The sequence below is a fragment of the Cnephaeus nilssonii genome, assembly GCF_951640355.1.
Source record: "Cnephaeus nilssonii genome assembly, chromosome: 6".
NCBI classification, from domain to species: Eukaryota; Metazoa; Chordata; class Mammalia; order Chiroptera; family Vespertilionidae; genus Cnephaeus; species Cnephaeus nilssonii.
This window is the reverse complement of record NC_137077.1, coordinates 74,679,230-74,695,235: the sequence shown is the minus strand read 5'-3', so window position 1 is coordinate 74,695,235 and position 16,006 is coordinate 74,679,230. Positions and strand designations below refer to the sequence as shown.

Genomic DNA, 16,006 nt, shown 5'->3' with positions numbered 1-16,006 from the left:
TCTTGGAAGAGCACTGTTGGCCATTCTGTGTCTTTATATGGGCTTTCTGCTTCCTATCACTGTAGTATGTCTTTTAGTATGTTAATGTATTGCAATGAGCAAATAATGAGGCTAGGGGTGGAATTAGTCACTTGTTTTGGATTGAGCTGGTTCTAAGCCATAAATCTGTTGGGGGTAGGGTCTTACTATCTCTGAGATAATCTTGGTAGCCCTTATGGGTTACAGCCATTTCACCACATACTCTATCTCAATATATTTGAGAAAAAAATGGTGACTGCTTAATATTTCTTAGATTATCAAAATATAAACCCATCTCTAAAAAAAGAACAAACCCTTCCTATTTACAATCCATTTAGTAGAAAGAAAACTGGACAGTTTTGTTGTTTTCTTGAGAAAACTATTATCCTGTGAGTTTTTTAAAATGTTGCATTTAGTGAAAACAACCGGATAGCCATTGCTGTCAGCTGTACATACCTGCCCAACTTTTGAAGTGCAAGTGTGCTGTACTCAAGAGTTAGAACTAATCAGTTGCTATCAACAGTAGCAGATTAATATAACCAAAATATAATGCTAACCAACTTACATCCTATTTGCTGGCCAGAGGTCAGTGATCATAGCCAGTCCTTGCAACTGATTGGCCTGGGAATAAATCCCTCCCATTGACTTGCCAATAGCAATCAAGGCTTAACTATAAGAGGAGAGTGAACACAGCCCTCATGGGGGATGCACCTCGAGTACCCAGCTGGAGTGATCTGGGAGGTAGTGCCACTGGACTGTGCAGGACACCTACTACATTAGGCCACTCTGTAAAGCTCTACCTAATACATAGACACAAACACAGGGAGACTGTGAAAATGAGGAGACAAAGAAACACACCCCAAATGAAAGAACAGAATAAAACTATAGAAAAAGAACTAAACAAATGGGGACAAGCAATCTATTAAATGCAGAGTTCAAAACAGTGCTTTTCAAGATGCTCAATGAACGTAGTAAGAACCTCAACAGCATAAAAAGGACCAGTCATAAATGAAGGATACGCTAACTAAAATGAAAAATAATGTATTAGGAATCAATAATAGAGTAGATGAAGCCAAGAATCAAATCCACAATTTGAAATATAAGGAAGCAAAATATACCCGATCAGAATAGAAAAGAAAAAAAAAAAAGAATCCAAAAAATAAAGATAGTGAAAGGAGCCTTTGGGATAACTTCAAGGGTACCCACATTTGCATCATATGAATGACTGAAGAATAAGAGAGACAGCAAGAAATTGAAAATATATTTGAAGAAATAATAACTGAGAAACTTCCCTAACTTGGTGAAGAAAATAGGCATACAAGTCTAACAAGCACAGAGAATCCCAAACAAGATGAACACGAAGAGGCCCACACCAAGACAAATACTTGGAATGCAAATGGTTGAAGACAAAGCAAGAAGCCTAAAAGCAACAAGAAGAAGCCTAAAAGCAGCAATAGAAAAGCAGTTAATTACCTACAAGGGATTTGTCAGCTGATTTTTCAACAGAAACTTTTCAGGCCAGAGAGGATTGGCAAGAAATATTCAGTGAAGAAAAGCAAGGACCTACAACCAAAAATTACTCTACCCAATAGAGTTATCATTTAGAATTGAAGGACAGATAAAGAGCTTCCCAGACAAGGAAAAGCTAAAAGAGTCCATCACTACCAAACCAATATTATATGAGATGTTAAAGGCTTTTCTTTAAGAAGAAGAAAAAAAGATAAAAAAATATGAACAATTAAATGGTAATCAATACATATCTATCAAAAATTGAATCTAAAAGTCAAAATAAATAAACAAGCGAAACTGAAACAGACTCATAAAGAGAACATTTTGCGCTAGCCAGTTTTGCTCAACGGATAGAGCATCAGCCTGCAGACTGAAGGGCACATTCTGATTGCAGCTTGATCCCTGGCCCTGGTTGGGGTACATGCGGGAGGCAACAAATCAATGTGACTCCCTCACATCAATGTTTCTCTCTGTCTTTTCTCCTCCTTTCCACTCTCTCTAAAAATCAATGGAAAAATATCCTAATGTGAGGCTTAACAACAAAAAAACAGAACATTTTGATGGTTGCCAGATAGGAGGAGGGTTGGGGGATGGGTATAAAAGGTGAAAGGATTGGGAAGTACAAATTGGTTTTTACAGAATAGTAATGGAGATGTAAAGTACAGTATAGGGAATCTAGTTAATATTCTAATAACTATGTTTGGTGTCAGATGGGTGAGAGATTTATCCAGGTGATAACTTAGTGTTATGTAATGTCTAATCACTGTGTTGTGTACCTGAAGCTAATATACTATTGTATGTCAACTGTAATTAAAAAATAAAAATTATTTTAAATGAAAAAATAAAGAAATAAACACATGAAAATTTGAAGAAACAGAAGATTTAAAACTGAAATTAAGAATTTGATTGGAGGTTTAACAGTAAAAAAGAATTTTAATGAAGAAAAAAGACCCATCAGCCCTGGCTAGTTTGGCTCAGTGGATGGAGCATTGGCTTGCGGTCTGAAGGGTCCCAGGTTCGATTCTGATCAAGGGCACATGCCCGGGTTGCAGTCTAGATCCCTAGTAGAAGGCATGCAGGAGGAAGCCAGGTCAGTGTTTCTCTCTCATCATTGACATTTCTCTCTCTCTCTCTCCCTCTCCCTTCCTCTCTGAAATCAATAAAAATGTATTTTTTTTAAAAAGACCCATCACTTGAAAACATGTGGCCTGAGACCTACATGAAAATAAACAAAAGAATGAATGATATAAAACAGATCATTAGAGACAATGATCTGTGAGGAATCTAGTACAGGTATAATAGGAATCCCAGAAAGAGAGATAAGAGAGAATGAGGAAGAAGCAATATTTGAAGATAATGGTCGAGATTTTTGGAAAAAAATAATGAAAACAGGCTACAGATTCACGATACCCTAAGCATGTCAAACAAAGTTAAAAAGGAAAGGGGGTGAGGAGGGAATACATCTAGATACATTGTAGTAAAACTGCTGAAAATCATGAACCCCAAAAAAGAAAAAAAAAAAGAAAAATTAAAAAACACCTTAGAATCTGCCAGAGAAAACTCCACATTACTTTCAAAGGAGCAGCATGAAGTATCTGACTCCACAACTAAAATAACACCATAGAAAAATGGAATGACATCCTTAAAATTTTTCTTAAAACTAACCCCTCATCTAAAAGCCTGTAACTGTATGCCCATCAATATTAAAGGCAAAATTAATACAGGTTCAGACAAATAAAATCTGAGAGATTACATTACCAGAAAATCCAAAGAGAAAATAAATATTAGAATGAGTTATTAAGGCAAGAAGAAAAAAATCCTACAGAACATTTTTAAATGCAGGCAGTATAAGGAGAATGGAAGGAATGTATGGGAAATTTTAATAATGATAATAAAACAATAAATAGTAATGTTTGTGGAATTTGAATTTCACAGACAGATATTATAACAATTATAATACAAAAGGCAAGAAGGGAATAAATGAAATTAAATTGAAGTTCTTTTCATTATCTAGGAGTGATAAAACTACTGATTTGTAGTAGATTATAAATCAAAGATTCATATTACAGGCTTTAAAAGCTAATGGAGTGGTAGAATAAAATAATTTTTAAATGACATAGCTTGTAAAAAGGCAAGGAAGGAGAGAAAAAGAACAAAAGACAGGTAAGACAAATTGAAATATAGTACATTTAAACTCAAATATCTGAACAATAATATCAAGTGAGAGAGAATTAACTAATCTGATTAAAGAAACCATTGAAAAAATTAAAACAATTATATGCTCTTTCCAACCATAAATATAAGGTCATAGAAAAGTCGGAAGTAAAGGCGATAAGCAAGCACTAAGGAAAGCTGCTGTGGTTTTTCTAATATCAGAAGATAGAATTTAAGGCAGGAAACATTACTAAATATAAAATGGGTATTTTATAATAAAAGGGAAGATGTGGCAAATTTGTATGCATGTGATATATAGACTTAAAATAGGAAAAGCAAAATCAGACAGATCTAAACATAGAAGTAGATATTTCCCTAATCATAGTGGGAGAGACTAAAAATATTAGATATTGATAAGACACATAGATAAAATCAGTTAATAAAGATATGGGAGATTTGGAAAAATATGCTTAAAAATTTGAACCTAGCCCTAGCCAGTGCTCAGTGATTATAGCATAGGCCCTTGGACTGAAGGGTCTCAGGTTGCAGGCTTCATCCCCACTGGGGCATATAGGGGAGGCAACCAATTGATGTGTCTCTCTCACATCGATGTTTCTCTTTCTGTGTCTTTCCCCCTCCCTTCCATTCTTTCTAAAAATCAATGGGAAAAATATCTCCAGGTGAGGATTAACAAAAAATTTGAACCTAATTGAGATGAGGGAACCTCTATGGAGCTGAGGCATCACCATCATTTTATGGCTTTAATGTTATACACAAGAAAACCTCACTTGGTTAAATGAATGCATTAAGACAAATTAGTAATGCTTTTGAAAAATGTGTATATAAATACACTTTCTCACCTTCCGTTCAAAAAATACTACCTTGCTTTTTTAAATGGGAGACATTGAAAACTAATTTCCAAAAATCTCCTTTATACTTTTTCTAAAAAGGTGTACATTTCATTTAAAAAGAAAAAATGAACAGAAAAATGTACTTTTACTGTAATAATAATTTATGAGTTTCATTTGCCTTTCTATAGGATTTAGGAAAATGTTTCCATTCCTTTTTTTCTAATTTCCCCTTAAGTTCCTTACATTTTTTTTTTCCTATGGAACATTCTATTCTTTCTATTTTGGTCGTTGCTATATAGCATTCTGTCAACTCATCATGGGAAGAAATGGAAAAAAAATAAAATGCACTTTTATATGTTTTCGTCTAAAAAGGACATTTATGATATTTTTCCCTAAAGGTTTTAGTTTCAGAAAATAAAATTTACTGTGTTTCATACCTCAGTAAAATACTACTTTTTAAGCTAATAGGAAAATCAACTTGTGATTTGACTGAGTGATTGATTTTTGTATTAGTATGTGATTTTAAATAATGAATTGCCAAAATAGCAGGGAAGTATCAAATTAACTAGTCCTTGTTTTATCTTGCTGCTCTGGTCTCTGATTTATTACTTCAGGTGAAAAAAAAAGTATCTTCTAGTCTGTATGAAATGTTTACATAGTGGTTTAAAAACTCTGATGAAGACCCTTTCTAGGTTCTCATTTTGCTCTCTTTACTGAAGCTGTGTATCAAGAAATATCCCCATCTGGTGGCAAAAATATTGAACTTCAGACAGACCCCGGAGCTTCCAGGTGAAAACAAGCAACACAGACATTGTGTTCCATGTGATGGAAGGGCTCTCAGATCAGTGACAACAAACTCTTAAAAGTGACAACTTTTTCCTAGGTTAAAAGTACAAATGCTTAGTTGTTAGAACAGTAAATACATGCAACCTAAGGGGTCCAGCCAGGTGCATTAGGGAGTGGATAAAGAAATCAGCATAAATGCTGACTTGGCCAGAATGCCTGTGGCCCATTTCAGCCAGTAGTTTTGTTTATTATGCAAAATATTGCAGCCTAAAATGATGCACCTCTTTTCCTAGATGTGCTGGTGTGGAGCAATGATCGAGTTATTCGCTGGATTCAAGCAATTGGCCTTCGAGAATATGCAAATAATATCCTTGAGAGTGGAGTGCATGGCTCACTGATAGCCCTGGACGAGAACTTTGACTACAGCAGCATGGCTTTGTTACTGCAGATTCCAACACAGAACACCCAGGCAAGCCCTCTGAGCTGCAGCAGCAGTGCCTCATTTACATCACAACAAGCTAAACTTTAGTGGGTGGGGGGGTGGGGGGGGAGGGAGGATGTTAGGGGTATTAATGATTCCTAAGGAGACAGCTCAACCTTTGAAATATGTCCCTGGGGCTTTCATTTCAAGTTGCTGAATTTCTATCCAAAACATTATCGTACAATTAAACTGGAAGGCATTTGGAGGTTATGTGGTCCAACCTCGCACCTGAATGCCAGATTCCCCAAAACAGTGTCCCTGACAGATGGCCTCTGGTCTCTGCCTCTCAGAGAGGCAGTCATTTCTATTTACATATCTGGATTATACAGACAGTTAGCATTGGGGATGCCATGGATTTCCAAATCTAGATAATTGTTTGAATCACCGGAGTTCCTTAAAATTTTTAAGTAAAACCTGCAACCTATTTCACAGGCCTAATAAATCAGGTATCAAGAGATAAATCACAAGAATCTTACTTACCTAAAGTTTCCCCAAATGGTAATCATTGGCCAGGTTTGAGAACTTCCTGCATAGACTTGTTCAAAATTCAGCAGTCTAACTTCACTTTTTATTTTGTTTTTATGTCTTTCACATTTTATAGAAAAGTTTCCGTTTCAATAAAGTAGCAAAGTGAGGACATTTATGTGAGGCTATTTCTCTACTATTCACAGATGAAAGCAAGTTGCCCTACCTTTTATTTATAGGTTAAATTTACAATGGCTTGTAGATATGGAGGAATAAAAACTTAAGATGCCATAAATGAAACAGGGTTTGTAATGCTTTCTCAGATAAATATAATCTCTATTTTTTTAAATGCAATGTGACTTCAGTGTTGGTGACTGTTATTTGATGTCAACAGGCCAGGCAGATTCTTGAAAGGGAATACAATAACCTCCTGGCTCTGGGAACCGAGCGTCGGCTGGATGAAGTAAGTCCTTATCTGTCATTCAAAAGGATCCTGTGAGTACAAGCAAAACGGCTCTCAAGGACTAGTACCCCAAAATTAATTAGATGCTTGCTCCATGGATAGGATCTAGAATTTTTCCCAGTATTGTTCCTAAATAATACATTTTGTTACTCATTTTATTTTTGAAAGAACTTCATGAATTCATGAATATCATATCAACAGTTAGAAACACTAAGATGCAATTCAAAACAAGACAGCTTTTCATGAGCTGTGAATGCAAAATAACATTAAGCAACATTTCTTTAAAATTGTAAGTAATGATAACACCAATCCTAATAAATTTAGCTTTTAATAAGAAATGTGCTTATTTCTTAAATATCAGTATGTCTTCACAGGAAATTTTAGGATATTAATATGAAGAGAACGTCTTTGAATAAATGGGGAACTTTTCATAATTTTAGATAGCAATATTGAGTCTTCCTTAAAAATATACGAATAACATTTTACCAGTTGTAAGATTTGAGTGTAAGAATCCCTATACATCATATATGCATGTTTAAACGATTTGAAAAATAATAAACATCTAAGTAGCCTCCTGAGATGAAGAAATACAAGGGACCTGGCAGGGTAGCTCAGTAGGTTAGAGTGTCATCCCAAAATGTCAACGTTGCAGGTTTGATCCCTGGTCAGGGCACATACAATAAACCAATAAATTCATAAATAAGTGGAACAACAAATTTATGTTTCTCTCTCTCTCTCTCTCTCTCTCTCTCTCTCTCTCTCTCTCTGTCTCTCTCAAATCAGTACATTAAAAAGAAAGTGTGTTTTTTAAAATTAAAATGAAAGAAATACAAGCGACATTAGCAGACTCTGCTTGATAGTCACTGTGGACTTTAACAGCCCTGAGTTTTACACTGTCTCTTAGGAAGCAGTGAGGAAACGTGAGCTTGAAGAGATGCATAATTGTGTGTCACAAAATGCAGCTCTTTCTTGGCTACAAAGAAAAGCTGATTAAAATAGTTTTGTGAATGAACCAAGAAAACTCTAACATGATGCAATAATTCCACATCCAAATGGACAAGGCTGATGACCTTGGTATTATAAAAACCAAACTGCCTTTGTGGAGGAGGTTGTAGGCTGGTAAACTCTACAGTTCTGACCTCAGCTAACTCCCTATAAATTCATACTCCTGTCCAATCAGGATAATGAGTAATATTTTTTAAAGCCAGTTAATATTTAACTGATATTAATTGGCTAAGTGGATTGATAATCTTTTAAATCCTTATTAATTGCTGAATCAAAGATAGTCTGCCTACACCCATACACACTTTTAAATACAATATTCTTCTTGCTTAAAATTTGCAAAAACATTGTAATAAAAAATATTAAGGGCCTGCCATGTTGCTGCATTTTAAAATGCAGACTGACCTGAAGGAGCTGTCTGGTAGGGATATAGCCTGGGTGATTGATAGAGCTGCTTCCTGAAAGTAACAAGAGGAAAGTTCTGAATGGTATGTGATTATCTGCCTTTAAATCATATAGCTGCTTCTTCTTATTGTTAAAGACACAGCAAATGATTTTATCATTCAAACCCTCTATTCTCTTCTGTCCTAGCTTTTTGTTTCTCTCTCTCTCTCTCTCTCTCTCTCTCTCTCTCTCTCTCTCTCTCTCTCTCTTGAGTATAAACAAATGAACTAAACAGCTTGCCCACAACCACAACCAGAGTGGACTTGTTTGTGGGGTTGATCACATTCAGATTCAACTGAAATAATTTGAGAACTCATGTGTTTCCACGGACTCTGACTTCAATTGAGAGGATATATTTTAACCTCATCTCGTGGATTTTTTCTCATGATGTAGCCGCTTTATTGTTCCCATTAACTTTCTGCAGTAACACTATGTGGAAAGAGCAGAAGTCAAGAATCATGATTTAAATTCTTAAATGCATGGCTTATTTTTGAGCCCTTCACTCATACATTATCAGAGTTATTATTCTTACAATGGAAAATAGTGTTATGTAGAACTGAAGAATATCTGTGTTGATGCAACAACTTCTCCAAGACTCAAGAAGTCAGAGAGGCCACAACTGTGAAACGTTGCTTCTTAACTGCATCAGTGAACATTTGGAGATTTAGGTCAATGTAAAACCAAACAGAGGAGTAGCAGACATTTCTCAAAATGTAAAATGTCTACCAAGTCTAAGCAAAATTTTGATATTGATAATAAGAATTCTAAGAGAACAGTGGATATATATAATTACAAGTGACCTTGTGTGTCATTTAATTAAATTCACAATCTATGATGAAGAATGCCCTATAGTGTTACTTATTTATAACATTGATAATTTGAGCTGAATGTCAATCATTCCGTATGTTAAAATGAAGTCACCTGAGTTAGTGGGTCAAGCATGCATTCTTAGCTATAACTTCAGGGAATACACAGTCCTTCCCTAGATGAGAAACTTAGTAATATAAGAAGATGAGATCTATGTGGGATGACTAATATTTTCCTTAGAATTAGATAGAAGAATGATATTAATTAAATGCTAAATTACATATTGGTGCTAATCAATGTAGAGAAAAGAATTGTGTCTGTGCAAGGACTTTGTGTATGCATAGAGAAGGGAAAAAAGTATCATCCATATGTAATAGAATCAGCAACTAGAATTACATTTATAAAACAGCAACCAGAGTTACATTATGCTTTTAGTGGCATCTAAAGGGAACATGCATTTATTATAATGACTAGAGGCCTGGTGCACAAAATTTGTGCATTGGGGGGGTGTCACTCAGCCCAGCCTGCACCCTCTCCCATCTGGGACCCTTCTCACAATCCAGGACTGCTGGCTCCCAACCGCTCACCAGCCTGCCTGCCTGATTGCCCCTAACTGCTTCTGCCTGCCAGCCTGATCACCCCCTAACCACTCCCCTGCCAGCCTGACTGACCCCTAACTGCTCCCCTACTGGCCCGATTGCCCCTAACTGCCCTCCCCTGCCAGCCTGGTCGCCCCTAACTGTCCTCCCTTGCAGGCCTGGTTACCCCCCAACTGCCCTCCCCTGCTGGCCCAGTCACCTCTAACTTCCCTCCCTTGCCAGCCTGGTCACCCCCAACTGCCCTCCCCTGCAGGCCTGGTCACTCCCAACTGTCCTCCTCTGCAGGCCTGGTCACCCGACCTGCCCTCCCCTGCAGACCTGATCGCCCCCAACTTCCCTCCCCTGCAGGCCCAGTCGCCCCCAACTTCCCTCCTCTGCCGGCCTGGTCCCTCCCAACTGCCCTCCCCTGCCGGCCATCTTGTAGCAGCCATCTTGTGTCCACATTGGGGCAGCTATCTTTGACCACATGGGGACAGCCATGTTGTGTGTTGGAGTGAAAGTCAATTTGCATATTACTTCTCTATTATATAGGGTGTTGCCCAGGCTGCACAGGTTTTTCAGCAAATAAAAAATTAATTCTGTATCAGCTAAAATCTAACATGTGACATATTGACTTTCTTACATAGAATATGGGTTATAGTATCCAATATGAGCCAGGCTATGTCAAATATAGATTATCTTGTACACATAGAAACAACATTTATAAAATAGTTGTTCCAGTATATGAGCCAACACTTATTCCACTAAGTATATTGTACATAAAACTTGTTTGCATAAAGTGCAACAAAGTATAATTTTGGGAAAAATGTTGGGGTTTTATTTTAGGTTTTCAAAGATGTTTCCTTTTATAGATGACAAACCCTGGATTTGAAATCATATGAAAACTTTATAAAAACATTTGTTTCAAATTTCCTGCGTTTTCATTTTGTAATCAAAATAAAGCATTACATGATATTTACTAGAGGCCCGGTGCATGAAATCCGTGCACTAGAGGGCGGGGGAGGCATCCCTCAGCCCAGCCTTCACCCTCTTGCAGTCCGGGATCCCTCAGGGGATGTCTGATTGATGGCTTAGGCCCGGTCCCCAAGAGAGTGGGCCTAAGCCGTCAGTCAGACATCTTTAACTCTGCTGGGGAAATGGGAGAGGCTCCTGGCACCGCTGCTGTGCTCATCAGCTGTGAGCCTGGCTTCTGGCTGAGAGGTGCTCCCCATGTGGGAGCACACTGACCACCAGGGGGCAGCTCCTGGGTTGAGCATCTGCCCCCCGGTGGTCAGTGCATATCATAGCAACTGGTTGACTGGTCGACTGTCTGCCCCCGGGTGGTCAGTGGATGTCATAGCGAGCAATTGAGTGGCCTTAGCTTATCATTAGCATATTACACTTTGATTGATTGAATGGATGACCAGACACTTAGCATATTAGGCTTTTATTATATAGGTACTTGATGGGCTGAATGTAAATAATCAATGTTCCATGTTTTAACTCTGTACTGGCAGAGTGATGACAAGAATTTCAGGCGTGGATCAACCTGGAGAAGGCAGTTTCCTCCCCGTGAAGTACATGGAATCAGCATGATGCCTGGGTCCTCAGAAACATTACCAGCCGGATTCAGGTTAACCACAACATCTGGGCAGTCAAGGAAAATGGCGACGGATGGTACAGATGTTTTGCATTTCTGCTTATAAAGTGAAAAGCTCGTTTAGCAAATGCTAGTATCATTCTCTGACCTTGCATAGCTTTTTGGAATTGTTTTCTTGAGTTGGTTTGCTCTGCTTGAAGTTTGCTTTGCTTTCATCAGACCAGACTCTGTTGCAAACTGCTAATGCATGAGCTCATGGCACCTTATTCACATTTAAACAATGATTTATAATATCCTAAAAAGAACAATGTTGGCTAATGTTCACATCTAGGAAGAATAATAAGCATCAGCATGATTTGTGTTTCTTTACTCTTCTATTCCTAAAATAAATAATGTGTTTAATTAGAGGTAGTAAATGGAAATTAACTCCACTATCATCCACATATTCGAATAGTTCAAGTTTTATATGTCACCTTAGAAACTCAGACTCATCAGATACGCTCACCTTTGACCAAGGTAGAAGGCCGTAAATAAACAAGCACAAGCATGAGAAGAGAATTAAACAAACACAAAACCAACAGTCATTTCCCAATGAGCATTTCCTTCTGTGGACATTAGAATTGTGTTACCTACTTTCCAAAATAATAATAATAATAATAATAATAATAATAATAACCATTCCAGAGGAGAGACAACTAGACATGTAGTCACAACGTTATTTCTGTTTGATAAACATTAAAAAGCAAATAGCCCCACTCTATTATGGCAATCACCCAGAACTATTGCTTCCCAAGTTTACAGTTACCATGGCCTTTAAAATTCATTCCCACATGAACTGTGACCTGTGAGTAACATGTTTTCTAACTTGTTAATATTATGGAGCATGCTAGCAAAATTTATGAGTGATTTAACATAATTAAAATTAGTGTAGAACCCCTTCAATACTCTGAAGGGAAAACACTCGCCCTACTAAATTCTCTACGAGCCATCTTTGCTTCAAAAGCAGAAGCGCCCTGGGGAGCTGCTCTTGTTGCAGATTTCATCTCAGGAGAATGCACAGCTTGAAAGCTCAGTTGAATCGCATTGGAATACATTTTCATTAGTAACTTGGTCTAGAGAAAAGGAATGTGAGTGGCTTATATCTGAGAGAAAGAATGTCTACTGATAAGTTCAGGCTCCCTTTATGCAGGCAAAAGAAATCTTTCTCATCTGAAATTTTGTGCTCAATCGTCCAAGTCCCTCTAAAGCCCTTTTCTCCATTTGCAGTTGCCTCTTCAAGACTGCAGAGGTTAGACAACTCCACTGTTCGCACATACTCATGTTGACAAGCCACTCAAAGGAGGCAGCACTGACTTGCTGTGAGTAGTTTTCCCTGGCTGACAAAAACCAAACCACCACAAAAACGGAACCTACATAGTCTAGTAAATATACACAATACTCTTTGGTACGGCCTAGCAGAACAGAGGTGAGATAACCCCTTTGAATTGCTAGAGGGTGGAAAGGACTCTATATTTTAACTCTTCATCTAGGATTTTCTATCATCATCTGTCTGCTGTGGTTCAAGGTCTGTTTGTCTGTTGGAGGCCTGTCACTATCTTAGTACACACCAATGGGTTGCTACCACAGTCTTCTACTTTTTAGTAGCATATTATATTGACGCTCATAGCAATATTTATTGATAAGAGTTTGGCGCTTACAGAAAAATACACTTTTAAGTGAGTATTTTAATAGGGGAAGCTGAAATACACAGGGAGTGATTTTCAGAGTCAAATAGTGGCAGAGACAGGAAAATGATTTGGAGATGATTTCATATTAAAAACAAAAACATAACTGAGAATTTTGAACTTTTAGTATGTTATTTTTCACCACTATGATTTATATTTGTTGAAATTAAATATGAATTTTAAGTATCTCAGGCTTAAAGTATAGGAACAAAGTTAAATTACTTTGTAAAAATTGTGGACAGGACTAACAGAAAACCTTGAAATGTAATCATAAGGTGTAAGGCATGTATATTTACAGAAATACTACTTGGTGGAATTGACTTGCTAATCTATACCAAAATGGAGTTTCATTAGCAGTCTTAGAAAAACTGTGGCTTCCTAGATTATAAATGTCAAGTGCTCACAAAACATTTTTTAACCTACAACTGTACTTTACCAAAATACTTTACCATTCACAGTGAATTAATATTTTGGAAAAATACTTTGTAGAGCAATAATTAGAAGAAAATGTATGCACAGAGAAGGGAGAGGAAGCAGTTATAGGCAGAGGAACAGCTCATCTTGTGCTGTTTATTCATTGCCTTGAACAAAAAGCTCCACACAACTTATTGTTGGTCTTTGGGGCCTAATTTGGGAGCTGATATGTTGCCTTATTTAGGTCACTATTTGAAGCTGCTGCTGATAAAACAAAAAGCCTTCAGATAAGATATTTAATTTCAGAATATAAAACCCTAACATTAAAATTTTAATTGCAGTATGCAATTTGGCATCTAATTGGGCATGATCTAAAGTATATAATAATTTGGCTAATTTGGCTAAATGAGAAGCTTTTTAAAATACTGTTTGGAATAGCTTCTATATATAACATAATTTTCCCAGAAATGAATACTTCACTAAGTTACAAATGCCTACTTAATATGTTGAGTAGTGCTTGCTTCTTAGCTCTTGACTGATGGGTAGAATAACTCTTTAACTACTTGTGATCTGTATTTTGTGCATGGCATTCAAGTTCATATTTTCTAGTTTTTACCATTCAATGGGAAAAAGCTTCTTAATTACAATAGGTTAATCTAGGACAACCAATTTTTATTTTGACATAACATTAGCAATTTTGTCATTAAAATAATTTAGAATATATTATTTATTATTTATTTTGTGTCAGGAATAGTAATTGTGGAGTTTTCCTAAAAATATTATGATAGGAAAAAATCAATGATGCTACATCCCTGAGCCAGATCCTTTAAAATGTTATTTATTATCATTATATTATTGTCATAATTAAACCAACATATCTCCAAAAGAGCTCTAAAATATATGAGCTAGAATACAAATCTATTCCAAGGAATAGGTCAACTATGCCCAATTTATTATTAAGCAAGCTGTAAATATTTCAAAGGGACTGCTGACATTTTCTTTGAACACCTTTTTTTTTTATATTCCCATCATACTTTCCACAAAATTGAGCAAATATTATTTATTAAGCTTGCCTGCACAGAATTGGAGAAGAGCAAATGTTCATTACATACAGCTGTTGGTTACATCCTAGATGATATCCTGTTCATTATCTCTTAGGACAGAAGGCAGGCTGCATGGCGGCAGCAGGTGTAACGGGGGAGGGGACTTTTCAGTCTTGGACCTTTCAGTAAACTAACGCTGTCCATTGAACATTCTAGATGTCGTCTTTTCGGTCTACCCTACCTAAAGTGCACTACCATCCAAGAAGACGAGCAGTGAACACCTTTGTGAAAACTGAATTCTAAGGAAATAACCACAAGTAATGGTTTATTAAACTGAAAATGTGATTTTGGGAGGAGTCAGATATTATGTTTGATTAGTTCACTACAGTTGTAAGAAAATGCTTAAGTCATTTGAATAATAAACATCATCCACATCATAACTTCTGTACAACAGATGCTTTTATGAAATGGAGCCACCTGTTTTTTCATGTTTTATTGTAAAATACTAGGCATTTATGTATTACTGTGTATGTATTTCTTTTTAAATGTGTAAGTCTTATGTAAATGGATATAAATATGATTTTTTAAAAAATAAAATATATGGTTCATGGAGTCTCAAGTGCAAACATTTGACAATACCAAGTACTGTTTGTATTTTACCATTCCACCATTTTTACAGTTTTTGAATTATAACAGTCAAATTGGTATGTTTCCTGGAAGCATGTTTCATGCCTCCACATGTTTCACCTTCAAAGTCTGTCAATACTTAAAGCTGAAAACCTGCCTCTGATCATGTAAAAAAGAATGATTTAACCTGGAACTGGAGCCAAAAATAGACCTTTCAAGGCAATCAGGGATGTCCTCTTATCTTTAGATATAGCACTGTGACGGCTCGATCTCCTTTTCAATACAAGACAAAACCAAACTGTTTACAAGAGTCAAAAAAATTATTAAAAAAAAATTTATAAAGACAAAAACATTATCTTGTTACCTGTGGACCAATAATTTTTTTTCTTTACTAAGAACCACATGTCCATTCAAATACCTTGAACCGCCAGCAAGAACTGTTCAGTGAATGTCAACCACTGCAAAGTCCCAGGCTCGTTTCCACTGGAAGAAAACAAAACCCCGCAGCCCTCCCCTTTTGTCAGTGTACCAGGGCAATAGCCAGTCATGTCTAATGTCATAAGCTTTTAGCCGAGATGGCCTTGTTTCGACTTCCCTGAAGTCAGTCTTATCAGAGGAAATAAATGAAAGACAGAATGATTAACGTATACAGTGTATAAAGTATAGAAGAGTAATTTCTTCCCTGTGGCTTTATTTGGTGGTGTTACTGTTGTTTATTCTTCGTTTATATGGGAGATTTCAGAGTAAAACCTATTTAAGAATACATTTATCTATCTGCTGATTTTCTGCTGTTTGATCTTATTAAGTGCAAGACCTGTCATTAGTAATTTCATTTTTGTATTTAATTTGCTATGTTTGCACGTACATTACATTTGTTTTGATGTCTATTTTTGTTTAAACAGATTCAGTCATAAAGTAATGGTAACAAAAGCCCTCTCCATTGTCAATAAAAAAGAATACTTCCAATCCTCTGTTTAAGCTTTGTTTTCTAGTCACGTAAAGTTGAACAATTTACTGAAAATCATTCTTTTAAGGAATCT

General features: G+C 36.5%; 1 protein-coding gene across 5 annotated transcripts in view; it reads left to right on the top strand.

The window, feature by feature from the left end:
• PPFIA2 (PTPRF interacting protein alpha 2) overlaps nucleotides 1-15,925 on the top strand; it is a 452,551-nt gene extending 436,626 nt beyond the window's left edge. For 4 of the 5 annotated variants that reach the window (XM_079775027.1, XM_079775026.1, XM_079775024.1 and 1 more), the window contains 5 exons: nucleotides 5,612-5,787; nucleotides 6,659-6,727; nucleotides 11,076-11,235; nucleotides 12,425-12,516; nucleotides 14,556-15,925. In XM_079775027.1, coding sequence (XP_079631153.1) covers nucleotides 5,612-5,787; nucleotides 6,659-6,727; nucleotides 11,076-11,235; nucleotides 12,425-12,483 — 464 coding nt within the window. In that variant the 3' untranslated portion in view covers nucleotides 12,484-12,516; nucleotides 14,556-15,925. The remainder of the gene's footprint in view (nucleotides 1-5,611; nucleotides 5,788-6,658; nucleotides 6,728-11,075; nucleotides 11,236-12,424; nucleotides 12,517-14,555) is intronic. The other variant, XM_079775025.1, reaches the window with a different exon arrangement.
• Nucleotides 15,926-16,006: the final 81 nt, after the last annotated feature.